Source organism: Galleria mellonella, unplaced genomic scaffold, assembly GCF_026898425.1.
Source record: "Galleria mellonella isolate WM207_F2 unplaced genomic scaffold, CSIRO_AGI_GalMel_v1 utg146, whole genome shotgun sequence".
NCBI classification, from domain to species: Eukaryota; Metazoa; Arthropoda; class Insecta; order Lepidoptera; family Pyralidae; genus Galleria; species Galleria mellonella.
In genome coordinates this window covers 7,622,379-7,641,568 of record NW_026441999.1, presented here as the reverse complement: position 1 = coordinate 7,641,568, position 19,190 = coordinate 7,622,379, and the positions used below count along the sequence as shown (strand labels likewise).

At 39.8% G+C, this 19,190-nt stretch overlaps 1 protein-coding gene across 1 annotated transcript in view; it reads right to left on the bottom strand.

Moving 5' to 3' along the window:
• Positions 1-19,190, bottom strand: part of LOC113514696 (homeobox protein six1a-like) — a 53,440-nt gene that overhangs the window by 7,986 nt on the left and 26,264 nt on the right. Inside the window, exons 3-6 of the mRNA XM_052891941.1 lie at positions 15,477-15,687; positions 14,105-14,232; positions 11,480-11,584; positions 8,543-8,601 (exon numbers count right to left, since the gene is read on the bottom strand). Of these exons, the coding sequence (XP_052747901.1) occupies positions 8,543-8,601; positions 11,480-11,584; positions 14,105-14,232; positions 15,477-15,687 (503 nt within the window). The remainder of the gene's footprint in view (positions 1-8,542; positions 8,602-11,479; positions 11,585-14,104; positions 14,233-15,476; positions 15,688-19,190) is intronic.

Below are 19,190 nucleotides of genomic sequence, written 5' to 3'. Positions count from 1 at the left end.
AAGGATTAATTCTAAATGATTAATGAAGCAGAAGTTTTCGCGCCAAAAAAACATAAGTTTGAGTTTGTCGTGTCCGAGTTTTGAGTCTTACAGGTTTTTTTTTACTTGATGATAATTTATTAGACATTTCACAACGCGGATAAAATAATACTTCTAGTTGATATTTCTATATGAATTGTTCCCCCTGGAAACTGTCGTGGTTAATTCTTGTGAAATTCATCACGATGGGCTAACTGATCTACAACTATCTTCACCTATCATCTGACAGTTTTTTTTTTTATGGGTGAAAATGGTATGGTAACCCCACCTGCGCTAACGGGATACGCTGGCGGAGCACCAGTGAAGGGTGATAGATGAGAATGGAAACAGGCCAGTTAGCCCATCATGATGAATTCATCAGGAATTAACCATGATAGTTTCCAGGGGTACCGCGAGGAGGTCGACCTGGTTGGGTATATTGCTAGCAATGGGATTCTCATTCTATATTACTTACTAACAATCCCTTCCCCCCATCATCTGACAGTAGTGCACTTTTTTTTTAATGGGTGATAATAGCATGGCAAGCTCGCCTGCGCTATCGGTATATGCTGGCGAGACACCAGCGAGGGATGATAGGTGACGATGAAAGCAAGTCAGTTTGCCCATCGTGATGAATTCCACTAGAACTAACCACGGTGGTTTCCAGGTGGAACCGCGTGGAGGTCGACCTGATAAGGTGTATTGCCAGCAATGGGTCAGACCCCATTACTAAGAATCCTTCCCCCCCCCCCCCCCGTCTACTGTTTACCGTTACCATAAGCGAGATATTATTCCATTATCGTTCAAGGTGCAACACTCTCTTTTTTTTAATCGACTAGCGACCCGACCCGGCTTCGCACGGGTGCACATTACATCACGTCACATTAGAAACCTCTAAAATTATCAATGTTCCTCTACAATATTAGGCATGTATTATACATATAAACCTTCCTCTTGAATCACTCTATCTATTAAAAAAACCGCATCAAAATCCGTTGCGTAGTTTTAAAGATCTAAGCATACATAGGGACAGACAGAAGGGACGCGACTTTGTTTTATACTTTTTTTTAATGTATGATAATAGAATGGTGTACGCTGGCGGGGCACCAGCGAGGGATGATACGTGAGAATGAAAAGACAGATCAGTTAGCCCATCGTGATGAATACACTTGGTTTCCAGGGGGGACCACGGGGAGTTCGACCTGTTAGGGTATATTGTTAGCAACGAGAATAGTAATCCGCATCACTGACAATCCCTTCCCCCCCCCCCCCTTATTTTATGCTATCTAGTGCTAGTGACAAAAACAGCAAGCGTTTCAACTGTATTATGAGACTGCGACATTACGTAACAACGCAACTGGCCAGGCTCATAGGGTCAAAATTACTTGACAAGACCAATTAGTAGTAAATTCACATTTAACAATAATATCTATGACCGAGGCCGGCCCTGTACGCTTTTACGGACGCAGATGTGCCGGTGTCGGGTTACGTGCTGTTGTCCCGTTCGCACAGTGGTGTTGTCCCTTTCGCACGCGGCTACAAACGGCCGAGTGAGTTTGCGTAGCTTAAAAGTTTATTTTCAGTAATTCAATTGTCTTCACTAATCGAATACCAAATTTGAATGGTATTTTGATCTTTTTCTTTATATACCACTGAGGTGGCGAACAAGCATACGGTCGATCTGATGGTAAGCGGTTACCGTAGCCTATGACCGCCTGTAATACCAGGGGTATTTATTTTGATGGGTGAAAATGGTATGGTAACCCCGCCTGCGCTAACGGGATACGCTGGCGGAGCACCAGTGAAGGCTGATCGATGTGAATGAAAACAGGTCATTTAGCCCATCATGATGAATTCATCAGGAATTAACCATGATAATTTTCATGAGGAACCGCGAGGAGGTCGACCTGGTTGGGTATATTGCTAGCAATGGGATTCTCAGTCTCCATTACTAACAATCCCTTTCCCCCTACCTGATGAATTAACCACGATGGGCTAACTGACCTATCTTCATCATTTTCCTACCTCATTGATGCCCCATTAGCGGATACCGCCAGCACATGGGAGGGGAGAAGGAAGGACTTTTAGTAATGGGGATAGAAACCCCATTGTTTGCAATACACCCTATTAACTCAACCTCTATCCAGTGAAGAGAAATAATTGTTATAAATCTTGATAGATTGGTCTAACAGCCGTAGATATCATCAGTTCGACCTCCACGCGGTTCCACCTGGAAACCATCGTGAGGCATTGTCATGATACCAACTGACCTGCTTTCATCCTCATCTATCATCTCACTGATGCCCCACCAGTGAATACCGATAACGCTGGCGGGGCAACGGTTCCATTATAATCCATTAAAAAAGGGGGGAAAGGGATTGTTAGTGATAGAGACTGAGAATTCCATTGCTGGCAATATACCCAGCTGGTTGGGTCGCGACCTCGTCGCGGTTCCCCCTGGAAACTATCATGGTTAATACCTGATGAATTCATCATGATGGGCTAACTGGCCTGTTTTCATTCTCATCTATCACCCTTCACTGGTGCTCCGCCGGTGTATCCCGTTAGCGCAGGCGGGGTCACCATACCATTTTCACACATCAGAAAAAAAAATCCATTATGAAAAAAGTGATTATTCACCATCGAAATCCCCATAGCGAGAGTCGCGACCACAGCTAATATATCATGGCATCGTAAAATTATAATATCGTGGCGAAATTCATAGTCATACAATCAAATTTTCACTTTACGCGTACAGTAATAGAGTTACATATACACTTCGAATAGTACTTTGTTCTACTTGGGATATCGGGTTACAGTTGAAGCCAGCCAAATGGATAAGCAAACGTGAACTCCCCTCTGTTATATTTTGGTTTCATACATACAAATATGTATGTATGTATGTATATTGTTTATACTTAATACGTTGCCCCGGGTCCGCTCGGTACGTTTTTTTTTTGCCTCCCGTAGGAGTGCAGCTTGTTCCCGGATATTAATTCCCAGGTTTTTTAGCTAATTTAATTTCCTTCTAAGTTTTCCTCACTCTTTACTGCCATGTCCCCTTCGTTCCTCATTTTTCATTCCACTTTTTCCCATTTGTCGTAACGATCTTATTGGTTTATTTCAAATTTCCGTAAATTTTTGTCCTCAGTTTGAATTAGTTTTGGTTTGTCGAAGAACCACAGTCCCACGGCATAGTGTTCTTCCGCTCGGTACGTTAGAATATTTATAACTAACTAGTTGCCTGTAGGAAAATCAACCACGGGGATTTTTAGGGGGAACCACGTGGAGGAGGGGGAAAGGTATTGTTAGTAATGGAGACTAAGAATCCCATTGCTAGCAATATACCCAACCAGGTCGAGCTCCTTGCGGTTCCCCCTGGAAACTTTCATGATTGATTCCTGATGAATTCAGCATGATGGGCTAACTGGTCTGTTTTCATCCTCATCGATCACCCTCACTGGTGCTCCACCAGCGTATCAAGTTAACGTAGGCGGGGTTATCATTCCATTTTCATCCAATAAAAAAAAAAACACGTGGAGGTCGGGGGGAAAGGATTGTTAATGCGGATTACCACTCCCATTGCTAACAATATACCCTAACAGGTCGACCTCCCCGTGGTCCCGTCTGGAAACCAACATGCTGAATTCCAAGTGATCACGATGGACTAACTGACCTGCCTTTTCATTCTCACCTACCATCCCTCACTGGTGCTCCGCTGGTGTATACTGATAACGCAGGCGGTGTTACCATTCTATTATCATCCTTAAAAAAAAACCATATTGCTGGCAATGGGACTGCTAATCTCCATTACTTGCACCTTGGGAGCGTATTGGTGAAATAGATTCTATGTGTTAGTCAATTATCGAATTGTTTCAACCGACTTCAAAAAAGGATGTTCTCAATTAATTGTATGTTTTTTTTATGTTTGTCACCTCATAACTCCGTCAGTTGTGAACCGATTTGGAAAATTCTTCATTCATCTGACAGGATATAACTCACAGATTGGTTGCATAGTGATTTTATCAAAATCGATTCAAAAATTTAGTTTTTAAATCAAAATAACAGATTTTGCCACTTTTTTTGCAGAACTTAGTCTAATTATAAAATATTAATGTCCAATATATGATATCCTAATGTAAAAAATAGAAAACAAGTAACTAAAGATTTTTATTTCACAGTATAAAAATGTATTTTGTTTTGAAAACGAAACGACTGAATCGATTTTGATAAAATTTCCAAGCAAACTGAAAATATATCCTTTCAGATAAAAAAAAGAACACAAAAAAAATTATAACCGAATTGAACACCTCCCTCTTTTTTGAAGTCGGTTAAAATAGATAAATAGATAGATACTCTGTCGTTTCCTCCATAAGATTACAATAAATTAAAATAAAACATTACAATATTGTGATTGTATTAAATTTTAAATGAATTTTCACTAAAAAAAAATTTTCGAATCGTCTCAACCCTGGAATCGTACCCGCACCAACAACACCGCCGGGAGTCGGGTGGCCATGTATGTCTTTGTCTCATATTTTTTTACCCAATAGCGCACAATAGCGGACGGGGCCACCCGCGCATACAGTTATACCCATAAAACTTGGCCTATAGTTTTAATGCTGCGTCGTTGACTTATGATTTAGGGTTCCGTATGTAAAATAAACGAACCCTTTACGTATTAATTAAAATAATTTAAAAAAGCAGAGGGTTCTCAACATTATTCATCATCCCAATTATTATTTGGGGTCCGCGTAATATGGTTTTATCCATATTACGAAATGATTTGGCTTATAGTTTTACGACCGGCCGCCTGCCTGACGTCAATCTAACGCTCTTTAAGAATGCATTTGTTGGTGGTTGTCGCTACCTACGATTTGAAGGAAAGGATTTAGGAAAAAAGGAAGGGACCAGAGGGAGAGTTTGTACAAAAGTCGATTGCTTGGATACCTCTGTCCCATTCGTGTTTCAACCGTGAAGCAGTTGTGTTTGCATGGCTGTGTTTCGGTTTGAAGGGCGATGGATGATATGGCGTGAATTTACTGGGTACAGAGGAATTACACCTGAGTCCTCAGGAATGGCAACGCATGGGGGGTATCATGGGCGAAACAGTATACTCTGTTATGTCCATGGCACTGCTCATGTCTATAGGCGACGGTTACCACTTTCCATCAGGTGGGCCGTCAGCTTGTTTGCCATTCTAAGTTGTATAAAAAAAAACACTATTACACATTTAAGAATTATTTTGTCATAACTTTTGTAATGATGATGCACGTCAGTAATGACAAAATGTGTGAAACTAATGTAATATTGCCATAACGAAACTTGGTACAATTATTCTTCATACTCTTGGGCAGGTTATAGTATACTTTTCATCACGCTACGATCAATAAGAGTAAAAGTAGTGAAAGGAAATGTTGGGAAAACGGGAGAAGTTACTCCATTTTTACGCTTCCGTCACGTGCGCAGCTTTAATGGCCACTTTTTAAAATATAAAAATGTCCACCCGTACGAAGCCGGGACGGGTCACTAGTTATACATATATTCCGGCTACTATGGAATAACAATTTGAACTACATAAGGATGTCTTTATTTTTTTTTTAATGGGTGAAAATGGAATGGTAAACCCCGCCTGCGCTATTGATATACGCTGGCGGGGCACCAGTGATAGATGATTAGTGAGGATGAAGGCAGGTCAGTTGGCCCATCATGAAGTGTTCAACAAGAATTAACCATGATGGTTTCCAGGAGAGACCGCGTGGAGGTCGGCCTGATAGGATATATTGCTAACAATAGGGCTATTAGAACCCATTACTAACAATCGCTTTCCCGCCAGGATGTCTTTATTGTTGGTAATACTAATTTGTTACAATGAATTCTAGTGTATATATCATATTATACCTATGAAATAACTTATGTTCAACAGTGGACAGTGAACTGCTAATAAAAATGATTTAAACGGAACCCAAATAAAAGGAAAATATTTCACCACTCATCCCTAACATTCAAGGACTGAACCCGGGACTTCTGCATCAATGAAGCAGAACAGATGTGCGATGGGATACAGAGATAAACAGATTAACAACTTTGTTATTTTATATATACGTATAGTATTATGGTATCTCTTATCTGTCCATTACTATTGTATAGTATATTCGAAACAAAATTTTTGTTTATCCTTGCATAGTGATTGTTACTGCATAATCACCAGAGGGAGACTTTGTACAAAAATCGATTGCTTGGGTACCTCTGTCCCATTCGTGTTTCTACCGTGAAGCAGTTGTGTTTGCATGACTGTGTTTCGGTTTGAAGGGTGGGATATGGCGTGAATTTACTGGGTACAGAGGAATAACACCTGAGTCCTCAGGAATGGCAACGCATGGGGGGTATCATGAGCGAAACAGTATACTCTGTTATGTTCATAGTACTGCTCATGTCTATAGGCGACGGTTACCACTTTCCATCAGGTGGACCGCCAGCTTGTTTGCCATTCTAAGTTGAATAAAAAAAAATGCCCAAATAGTGATTTTGGTATAGTAATTCGAAGAGTTCGTCAGTTCGACTCTGGTAGGCGTTAAAAAAAAATTGAATAAACCCAGCAACATTTAATTGCGTTGCCAACAAACAAAACATGTTGTTTATATGTTTGTTTGCCAACAAAATTATATTAAAAAATAATCATACATCATTTATCATTATAATGTATTTTTTATACAACTTAGAATGGCAAACAAGCTGACGGCCCACCTGATGGAAAGTGGTAACCGTCGCCTATAGACATGAGCAGTACCGTGGACATAACAGAGTATACTGTTTCGCCCATGATACCCCCATGCGTTGCCGTTCCTGAGGACTCAGGTGTTATTCCTCTATACACTGTAAATTCACGCCATATCCCACCCTTCAAACCGAAACACAGCCATGCAAACACAGCTGCTTCACGGTAGAAACACGAATGGAACAGAGGTGGCCAAGCAAACGACTTTTGTACAAAGTCTCCCTCCACATAAAGTGCTGCGGCGTCACTTCCTCACTGCGACAAAATCTGCAAACGCTTTTTTGAGCATAAGCCTAGTTGGGCCATATGCTTGTTTAATTTGCAGAGTCTAGTGAGAACTTTTCTTAATACACACATTATTTTCACAATGTTTGCAGCGGCATAGACAGATGACTTCTATGCCATCAGACGCAAATGGATTGCATCTCTTTTATACCGACTGCGTGACAGCAGTGACAGCATTCTGTGGGCATTGTGTAATAAATACGATAAGCCCGATCCTCTCATTGTGGGTCCAAATTATTATAAGGGCCGTAAAATGAATTTTGTATTTTTTTTTCTACTAACGTAGTTTAGGTCAATTGTTACTAACAAAATGGATCTTTGTAATCTATAATAAGGAAAATATTATTATTATTTTTTAAATTTTACTAAAATTCTCATCTCCCCTTTTAAGGAGAGGAGATGGCAACTAACCCCCGGCAGAAGCACAGTCGGCCGGGCTTCAGGGCCCCACGGAGAGAAACCGGCGTACAATGCGGGCAGAATCTAAGAGCACCACTTTCTGCATCTCTCCCGGGAGTGAGCCGCCTCGGAATCCCAACCGTCTAAGATGTTGTTCCAGACTGGTTGGGATTAGACCGTTCACCGACAAAACGATTGGAATGATTTCGGTAGATGTCATCCCACACATTTCGGTCACCTCGTGAGCCAGGTCGAGATATTTTCTCTTTTTCTCGGTTATTATATTATTATTATTATTACTCAAAAGAATTAATTTCTTAGAGTAATTTCCGAAAATCCCTTAATCAGGACTTTTGAGTGATTTACTCATAATCCTGGCAACAGGAGCCAGCTATTATTTGCTGCGTCTAAGTTTTCAAGTTTAAAACGTGTCATTTAATGAATGTAATTTCTTAAATAAAAAAAAAGTCTGTACGGAACCGGGGGAACATTCGAACGCGCTTTCTTCACTGCCGAGTGTAACTTTAGAGTCTGTATTGACGTGCATATCACGGTACCTACGCGACACTTGATATTATGACAAACAATCAATATTATTGCTGTGTTCGATAATAAATAATTTGTCAACGATACCATTATATTTAGGTAGAGTTTTGTTCGGACGAATCAATATATTTATAAAAAAAAACCATTTATAATCGTGACCGTATGGTCCCGGCATAGAATGGTCCACTCCTTATTTCCCGTATATCGTAAGAGACGACTAGGGAACTTTATGGTCGAGAGATGAGAAACAGCGTCTCTCTTAAAATAAGTAAAGTCGATACGTGTGTTAAAAGAATCATCAAAATCACCAGATAAAGTCCCAAAGAATTGATATATTTTAAAAATATATCAAATAATTTACAATGAATTGAATAACAATTGTGTCCAAAGTCGGAATTCATCATTCCATCAGCCGTTAGTTGACCACTGCGAAAGTGAAGTTGTTGCCACGTTTGGTAGGCGAGTTGACAGCCGCAATTGCCAGGAACATAAACACAATACATAAGAAAAACTCACCTATCCTTATGTTCCGCTTGTCTGTCCCTCTGTCTTCTGTTTTTGAACCAATTTGAAACCTGTGGAATAACATTACTTTAATGAGCGTAGAAGAAAAAAAATAGCAATAAATATGACCCATCGTGACAAATTTATTTAGAATTAACCACGACGGCTTCCAGGGGAGACCGCGTGGAGGTCGATCTGTCAAGTATAGCTAGCAATGGAGCTGCTAGTTCCCGTTACCATCAATCCACCCCTCCCCAAAAACGTTACGTACGTACAAGAAGGTACGTATCTTACATTAGGTGACTCGGTTTTTTTATCAGTGTTTTACATACGCATAAATGTATACGTCAAGACGTATCTACATATATTTAGATATTAAATAAATAAAATTAGTTTTTACACATTAAAGAGACGCAAAAATTATAAAACAAAATAAATATGAAAGTTATAAAGGAAACACTTCTAACTACTCATATTTATCACGCAAAATTGTATGAAAAAGTTGAGCCGCTTCTCTCAAAGCATTTGTATGGAGACACTCTATCTATAGAATCTAAGGTACGTACGTAGTATACAAGTATTAGTAGATCTCGAATACTGTAAATGTCAATTGATGAGGGTGAAAGGTCGATGGACCGTTTGTAAGGTCGAAAGGTCCGAATTTGTCGTCAAAAAGTATTAGAAATTAAAAGGCAAATTTGTCGTCAAAATTATGTATGTCCGTCTTCTTATCGGTTTTTTTTCTAAGTCCTTTTCTTTTGTCCCAAGCTGTCAGTTTTAATTGTAGAATGTCTTAGTGGCCAGCGATAAAACCGGTCAAAGAGGCCGCAACAGAGGGAAAAAATCGTTAGTGATGGAGACTAGCAGCCCCAATGCTATCAGGCCGAGCACCACTCGGCCCTGCCAGGAAACCATCGTGGTGAATTTTTGTACAATACATCACGACTGACTAACTGAGCCGCTTTCATCTTCACATATCATCATCACCCTTTGGGGGAGTAAGAGTGGATTTTTTTAAAAAAAAATTAATGGTAACCTCGCCTGCACTATCGGTATGCACCGTGAAGCAGTTGTGTTTGCATGGCTGTGTTTCAATTTGAAGGGTGGGATATGGCGTGAATTTACAGGGTACAGAGGAATAACACCTGAGTCCTCAGGAATGGCATAGCATGGGGGATATCATGGGCGAAACAGTATACTCTGTTATGTCCATGGTACTGCTCTATAGTCTATAGGCGACGGTTACCACTTTCCATCAGCTGGGCCGTCAGCTTGTTTGCCATTCTAAGTTGCATAAAAAAAAAGGTGTCAGCACGGCCGGTCGCCGTTGGAGCAAGTCTCGCGGTGACAGTAACTCTACACCGCTCACCGCCGCCTCAACTCTAATATTATATTTCAGACCATTCCACCGGGCGGCGACCAAATGGTCACTATATACAGATGCGTATGTCAGTCTCGTCGTGTGTAATCCATACATTTACAACTATTAAGAGAAGTGTGGACTGAAAGAAAATGTAGTAACAAAGGAATTGTTTGAAAACAGTGAAATTATCTCTACAGTCATTTTTATGCAACTTAGAATGGCAAACAAGCTGACGGCCTACCTGATGGAAAGTGGTAACCGTCGCCTATAGACATGAGCAGTACCATGCACATAACAGAGTATACTGTTTCGCCCATGATACCCCCCATGCGTTGCCATTCCTGAGGACTCAGGTGTTATTCCTCTATACCGTGTAAATTCACGCCATATCCCACCCTTCAAATGGAAACACAGCCATGCAAACACAACTGCTTCACGGTTGAAACACGAATGGGACAGAGGTAACCAAGCAATCGACTTTTGTACAAAGTCTCCCTCTGGTAAAGTGTGAACTGAAAGAAGATGTAGTGACAAAGGAATTGTTTGAAAACTTTGAAATGATGAAATGAATCTACAGTCATGATAAAAGATCATGGCATCACTCGCCATCGATAGGAAATTCATCCTCACACGCTTGAACCTAAATGGTCACGTAAAGGGGGAGGGATTGTTAGTAATGTAGACTACCAGTCCCATTGCTAACAATATACCATGTCAGGTCGACCTCCACGTGGTCCACCATGGAAACCATCGTGCTGAATCCCAGGTGTATTCATCACGATGGGCTAACTGGCCTGCCTATTCATTCTCACCTATCATCCCTCACTGGTGCCCCGCCGGCGTATACCGATAGCGCAGGCGGGGTTACAATTCTATTATCATTCATTAAAAAAAATCGTCATGTACAGTGCGGTTTCAGAGAAACTTTCTCCTGTGAACGCTCAGGCTGTGGAATGAGCTCCCTGCCCATATTTTCCCTAAAAATTATAGTACAATGTTTTTAAAAAGGGTATACTAAGGTTTCTTCAGGGTCAAGGCGAACTATCAGTCCAATTGCTAGCAGTGTACCCAGTCTGGTAGACCTCCACGTGTTCCCCCTGGAAACCATCATGCTAAATTTCAAATGTCGTAATGGGCTTTTTTATCCTCACCTATCATCCCTCACTGGTGCCTCGCCAGGGTATACCGATAGCTTAGGCTGGGGTTACTATTCCATTAACATAAATATATAAAAAAATAATATTATTGAACCTCAGCAAACCATCTATGGCCGAGGGGAAAGGGATTGTTAGTAATGGAGACTGAGAATCCCATTGCTAGCAATATACTCAACCAGGTCGACCTCCTCGCGGTTCTCCCTGGAAACTATCATGGTTAATTCCTGATGAATTCATCATGATGGGCTAACTGGCCTGTTTTCATTCTCATCTATCATCCTTCACTGGTGCTCCGCCAGCGTATCCCGTTAGCGCAGGCGGGGTTACCATACAATTTTCACCCATCAAAAAAAAACCATCTATGGCCGAATCAGTTATTCGTTTGTTTACATTTTTATTCATTTCTACAGAATCAGACTTCATAACTACCTGTACAGTGGTGAGACCAGTTGTCTCAGCCAATTCCCGCTTCTCCCTCGGCGACGGGTATGGATTATGAAGGTACCAATCCCGGAGAACCGACCTGGACTTCTCCTGGGAAACCAAAATTGTATAATTTAAATAAAAACATTTTTGAAAATATCTTTAATACGTAACCCTGCATTCTGGAATCTTAATTTATTAATAGGTAGAAAAAAACATCTTACGACAAATTGATTTGTTTTTGAAAAAAAAATGTCTAGAAAATCATGTTAGAGTAAACGTAAAGTTATTTTGTACACTAGTGATCCGCCCCGGTTTCGTACGAGTACTTACATACATACTCATACATAAAAAACTATATGTGTTCTCTTTACAATATTAGTATAGATAAGTAAACTAAAAAGAGAGATGAAAAATCATCAATTACCTACTCTCAGATCAGATAACAAGAATTTACAAATCATTTGATAAATGACGGAGTTATGAGGTGACAAACATAAAAAAATACAATCGAATTAAGAACCTCCTTTTTTGAAGTCGGTTAAAATGAAACGTGTTCGAATACATTACAATATACCGATAACACAGAATGTCCTAATTCGAAGACTATCAGGTAGCGATATGCGTCTTTACTAAAATAACTACTAATTATTCGATTGAGTAATTCATTCGAATTATTCGAATGATCTTCAAATCATTTCACTACAAATATACATATATTCTTTATTGCACTTGTAAATTACATTGTTAATGTATTTATAAATGTTGTGAGCAAGGGTGGACTTATCTCTGACAGAGATCTCTTCCAGTCAACCCAATACATAGCAGCTAATTTTATTCATTCGACTACTTATGTCAGCGGACACTAATATTATTCGATTGTTAATTTCATACAACTACTAATTTCATTCGATCACCAATTTCATTCCCCTACTGATCGCACTGAACGTCCTTTTTTTGTTAATGGACAAGCGTCTAAATTTGTAGATAGATAATTTATTTGCACACAAATAACAACAGATATATACATTAAAAAGAGATAAAAGAATGCATATACAAAAAAAAACTGCTTTTTAATACAATATTTGTAGTTTTTTTTTGGCCATCAATCGTTTTATAAAGATACAGTAAATGGAGAGTGTTAGAAAAAGAACTTTCTTCCCATTGTTAATGGTTTAAATCGAATTACTAATTAGTATTATTATTCGAATATAAAAATTACTATATTACAAATTTATTAGTCGAATTATAAAATTAGTAATTACTAATTAATCGAATATTGAACTCATTTGGATTCCCGTACCGCTATTATCAGGCCATAGTCATGGGGAAACGAATCTGTCTATGACGGTATTATTATGTCAACAGGCGACGGTTACTACGTTTCATCAAGTGAGTTATCAGCTTTATCATCATTACCACTTTTGACAATATGTTAAAATGTAGGTTTATTTATTTATTTATTTATTTATTTATTTATTTATTTATTTATTTAAGGAACACCAATAGCATATTGCATTATAACATAGGTACAATATTAATGCACACGCCTGTTATAGGTATTCACAGCATTCACTTTAACATAGTTATACAGTGCGAGAAAATGAAGTGAATAATAAAAACAAACATGTAACCTAAGTTGTGAGCAATATCAGAAGATACGATTATAAGTGAATTGAATTAAAAAATATTAAAAAATATATATATATATATATATATATATATATATATATATATATATATATATATATATATATATATATATATATATATATATATATATATATATATATATATTAGAGTTAATATTTATTAGATTATTGTACATAGTGTATCAGCAATTTATTCCTGTAGGAATTCGATTTAATACAAGTTTAAAAAGAAGACGCATTTAAGTTATTAGATATACAATACGGCTCGCCATCGACAGGGAGTTCACCCTCATACCTTACAGTCTAAATGGTCGCGTACAACGCGCTTTCAGAGATGCTTTCTCCCACGAACACTCAGGTTATGGAATGAGCTCCCTGCCGAGGTTTTCCCAAGAGACTACAGCATGGGGTTCTTCAAAAGGGGGTAAAGAGGTTTCTTCAGGGTCGGCAACGCGCGCGTAATGCCTCTGGTATTGCAGGCGTTCATAGGCTACGGTAACCGCTTACCATCAGGCGGGCCGTATGCTTGTTTGCCACCTCAGTATAAAAAAATAATATAAAAAATATAATATATCCCCATATGCGAATATAAGATTTTTTTTTATACAACTTATAATGGCACACAAGCTGACGGCCCACCTGATGGAAAGTGGTAACCGTCGCCTATAGACATGAGCAGTACCATGAACATAACAGAGTATGCTGTTTCACCCATGATACCCCCCACGCATTGCCATTCCTAAGGACTCAGATGACACTATACCCTGTAAATTCACGCCATGCACCCTTCAAACTAAAACACACCCATGCAAACACAACTGCTTCACGGTGACAGAGGTACCCAAGCAATCGACTTTCGTACAAAGTCTCCCTCTAGTGAGTTCCATTCTTTAGTTATTGAAAATTTAACTTCTATATCTTTTGGAATAAGAGTCTTGAGTTCCAAATATTATGAATAAAAAAAAAACAAGTTTAATACCTTAAAACAATACGAAGTCTCCTCTCCGTCCCATATCGTCCTGGGTAGGGGAAACTTACGCCTGACCCTGTATTTGCCGACGGCGCCCAACGGCCTCCCTCGCAACCTCTCCGCTTCCATATAGTGCGCTAGACAAGAATATTGTAAAATATTAACACTTTGCACTCCAGCCTAGTAGCCAATAGAGGATACCAATAATTCATTCACTTAACAATAACTTATTATAATATAAACATAATAAACATATCGTGAACACTGTAAGATAGGGAAGGGAAGGGCGGAATAGTTTTAGGAGGAATAGAAGATAGTTTCCAGTAAGGACCACGGGGAGGTTGACCGGACAGGGTATATTTCTAGGAATGGGGCTTGTAGTCCCCATTACTAACAATAATGGTAACCCCCCCCCACCCGCCCGCGCTACGGTATACACCGGCACGTCACCAGTGATAGGTGAGGATAAAACCTGGCCAGTTGGCCCATGGTGAATAATTTCATAAAAATTAACCCCACGATAGTTTCTAATGAGAACCGCGTGGAGGTCGACCTGACAAGTTATATTGCTAGTAATAGGACTATTTGACCCCATTACTAACAATCCTTTTCATTTAATCAGCAGGCGTTCCCAAACTTATTTTGTCTACTGCCCACTTTGAGAATAAATTATTTTTAGCGCTCCCATTTTTTTCACCTACTTAAAAACTCCTGTTACTTCGAAATCAACAAATTACCCCCTAAGCCACTACCCAACGCCCCCATTTTTTTTTTGGATTTCTTACCGCCCCCCTTCAGGCCTGCAGTTGGGCGATAACGCCCCCTACAAGGGGGCGTTATCGCCCACTTTGGGAAAGGCTGATTTAATGCATGAAAGGTACCGTAAACATCACAAGTTTAGAATTAACTACGATAGTTTCCAATAGGATCCGCGTGGAGGTCGGCCTGACATGGTATATTGCTAGTAATGGAGGTGTTAAACCCTATTACTAACAATCCCTTTCCCCCCGCGTCACGTTATTTATAACAAGTAAAAATATTCTGTAACATTTCGAGACATATTTCTAAAGAACGCCTGTTCAAAATTTCATAATTCTAGTTCCGTTAAGTAATTTCGGAACGATTCATATACATTCATTTATTATACACTAGCAGCCCGTCCCGGCTTCGCATGACTTATTTAGGATTATTTTCCAATTTTTGCTTTTCAAAATTTTGGCCCTTTGAAATAGGTGCACAGATATATTTTTGCGAAGGCTCTCTCGCATCTTAAGGTACGCAGTTATGGAGTGGCAAGGCTCAATCGCTTCCCCCTTAAATATGTATTTATGTGTGTGTTGTAATGTTGTGTATACTTGTATGTGTGAATATATCAACTCACCTTTCAACCACAAATTCTGCAATTTCGCATGGTTATGCGCGCTGAATGTGTGAGACTCTAGTAATCTGTACAGCTCCTTGAAATTCCCTCTATGGAAGGCTACCATTGCTTTGGCTTTCAAAACTGATTCGTGGGCGTGAAGCCTCTCGCAAGCGGGCAGAGACCACAGGAACCTTCCCAGCCTGTCGATGTTCCCCGCTTGTTGCAGTACCTGGGAATATAAATTTAACTTAAGATTTTTTTTTTGTACATATTTTTGGGTTCTGTTATTGTTTACATAAACTTGATTTTATGCAAAAATTAGAGAGTGCTGACATCATTCAGTTTTCACAACTTTATGTTAACTACTGCCCGTATCATTTTTCTATATGTGATATACGAGTATATACGACACCCGTGTGGTCCCGGTATAGAACAGGCCACCCCTTCCTTTCCCGTGGGTGTCGTAAGAGGCGACTAAGGGAGGGCGAGGGATGGGCAGCAACATCCTTCTTAAAATATCTCCAAAGCCTAACTGCGGTTGCCAATCCGCCTGCCAAGCGTGACAACTGGCAACTATTGGCAAAGCCCCCTAAGAGGGAGGGTTATGTTCAGCAGTAGACAGTTAAAGGCTGATATGGTAATGATGATGATGAAGATATATAAAACAATAAAAAAACTGGTTGGAACAACTACAAATCTGCATTGTTTTCCTGAACAGCTATGATTGGCAAAATCGCTGTAATGCAATATTTGCAAATAGTAACTACGAGTGTATTTTTTTTTAATGAATGATAATGGAATGGTAACCCCGACCGCGCGATCGGTATACACTGACGGGGCACCAGTGAGGGATGAGGATGAAAAGGCAGGTCAGTTAGCCTATCGTGATGAATAGACCTGGGATTCAGTATGGTAGTTTCCAGATGGCACCATGTGGAGGTCGATCTGACAGGGTAGGTATATTGCTATCAATGGGATTTGAAGTCTGCATTACTAACCATCCTTCAACAGTGGACAGGTAAAGACGGATATGATGATATCAATATTTCTCAAATATTTATCTAAAAGTCAGTGGGGGAGAGGGATTATTAGTAATGGGGACTAGCAGAACAATTGTTAGCAATATACCCTGTCAAGTCAACCTCCCCATGGTCCCCTGGAAACCATCGTGCTGAATTCCAGGTGTATTCATCACAATGGCCTAATTGACTTGCCTTTTCATCCTCATCTATCATCCCTCACTGGTGCCCCGCCAACGTAGACAGCGCAGGCGGGGTTACCATTCCATTATCACGCATTACAAAAAAATCTATCATGGTGATCTTCTATGGAATTCAAAACGATGGACTAACTAAGCTGCTTTCATCCTCACCTATCTATCCTCTCACTGGGGGGAAAAGGGGGTTAGCAACGGGGGTCTAACGCCTCACTCGTTAACGATACCCTATCAGGTCGACTTCCACGCGGTTTCCCCTGGAAATTATCGTGGCTAATGTTGAATTAATTACCAAAGGCCAACTGACCTACTTCATCCTCGCCTATCCCTCGCTGGTGCCCCGGCAGCGTTTACCAATAGATTGCAAGCGGTATTATCATTACATTAGAGCAGCCTTTCCCAAAGTGGGCGATAACGCCCCCTTGTGGGCACTGCAGGCCTAAAGGGGGGCGGTAAGAGACTGAGAAAATAAATGGGAGCATTGTGTAGAGGCGGTGGGGGGTGATTTGTAATTTGAAGTAATAGTGGTTTTTAAGTAGGTGAAAAAATGGGGGTGCTAAAAAATAATTTATTCTCAAAGTGGGCAGTGGACAAAATAAGTTTGAGAACCCCTGCATTAGATGTGCGGTTTGTTATCTCTCTCAGTATACTTGTAGAGGGGAAAGGGATTGTTAGTAAAGGGATCAAATAGCCCCATTACTATCAATATACCCTGTCAGGTCGACCTCCACGTAGTTCCCCCTGGAAACCATAGTGATTAATTGTAGTTGAATTCGTCACGATGGGTTAACTGACCTGCTTTCATTCTCATCAGTCATCTAATACTGGTGCCCCGGGGGGAAAGGAATAGTTAGTAATGGAGACTAAGAATCCCATTGCTAGCAATATACCCAACCAGGTCGACCTCCTCGCGGTTCCCCTGGAAACCATCATGATTAATTCCTGATGAATTCATCATGATGGGCTAACTGGCCTGTTTTCATTCTCATCTATCACCCTTCACTGGTGCTCCGCCAGCGTATCCCGTTAGCGCAGGCGGCGATACCATTCCATTTTATCTCATAAAAAAAATACTGGTGCCCCGCCAGTGTATACCAATAGCGCAGACGGGGTTACCATACCATTATCACTCATTAAAAAAATAAATAAAGAAATAAATAAAAGTATACCTACTTGTAAAGTTTTTTGAAATCCGCTTAGCCGGTTATACATTTTTTGAACATGTTATAAAATTTTACCATTTCACTCCAGCAAGACAAGAACCGTTCCTTCGAATACGCGAATATTTATCCAACCTCGTCGACCTATTGATTTAGGGTGCAAAAAATCAGGCAAACAAGTCAACCGGGAGATGTGCCCATCCTGTATAAATAGTTTATATTTGCGACCACCTATTCTCACATGGTTCGGGACATAGCTAAAAACTAAGATTTTTTTTTATACAACTTAGAATGGCAAACAAGCTGACGGCCCACCTGATGGAAAGTGGTAACCGTCGCCTATAGACATGAGCAGTACCATGAACATAACAGAGTATACTGTTTCGCCCATGATACCCCCCATGCGTTGCCGGTATCATGGGCGAAACAGTACACTCTGTTATGTCCATGGTACTGCTCATGTCTATAGGCGACGGTTACCACTTTTCATCAGGTGGGCCGTTAGCTTATTTGCCATTCTAAGTTGTATAAAAAAAAAAAAAAAAAAAAAAAAAAACAACTGCTTCACGGTAGAAACACGAATGGGACAGAGGTACCCAAGCAATCGACTTTTGTACAAAGTCTCCCTTTGGTAAAATTTCAGAGAACCCCAATGTCGTGATTACCTAAATCTCAAATTTGCCTCGATATTTTCTACGTGTTATTTACCTTGATTTTATTTAATATATTTATAAATTTATATATTAAATCTATAGCTATATATGTATGTGTATTTATGCATTTTTAACCGACTTCAAAATGAAGGTTTCCCAATTCGTTTGTATTTTTGTTTTTGTTTTTTATATCTCATAACTCCGTCAGTTGTAAACAAAAAAAATATATTTTTATTTCAAATTACATACAGATTGCTCCTATGATATTTTTCACAAAATCGGTTCAGAAGTATAGTTTTTAAATTAAAATAACTGGTTTAGCTACAACTAAAGTCAGTTTTTTTTGGACCCAGCCCCGGAGTTTAGTGAAAATTAAAAAAAAACGGTCAAATTGAAATTATTCTCAAATATTGCGTTTAGATCCCCCTTTCACACCCTTGGGAATTTTGTCAATAGATGTCACGCTTGACAGACGGGTTGGCAACCGCAGTTAGACTTCAGTGACGTTTTAACAGGAAATCTGCTGCCCATCCCTGAGCCATTAAGTACCCTTAGTCGCTTCTTACGACATCCACAGGACAGGAAAAGGTCATTCTATGCCGGGACCACACGGAATGTTGACGATTACTTGAGCTATATAAGCATAAAAGCAAATAACTACAAGTAGCAACTGTATTTCCCAATAGATACGATAGGGGGGGAA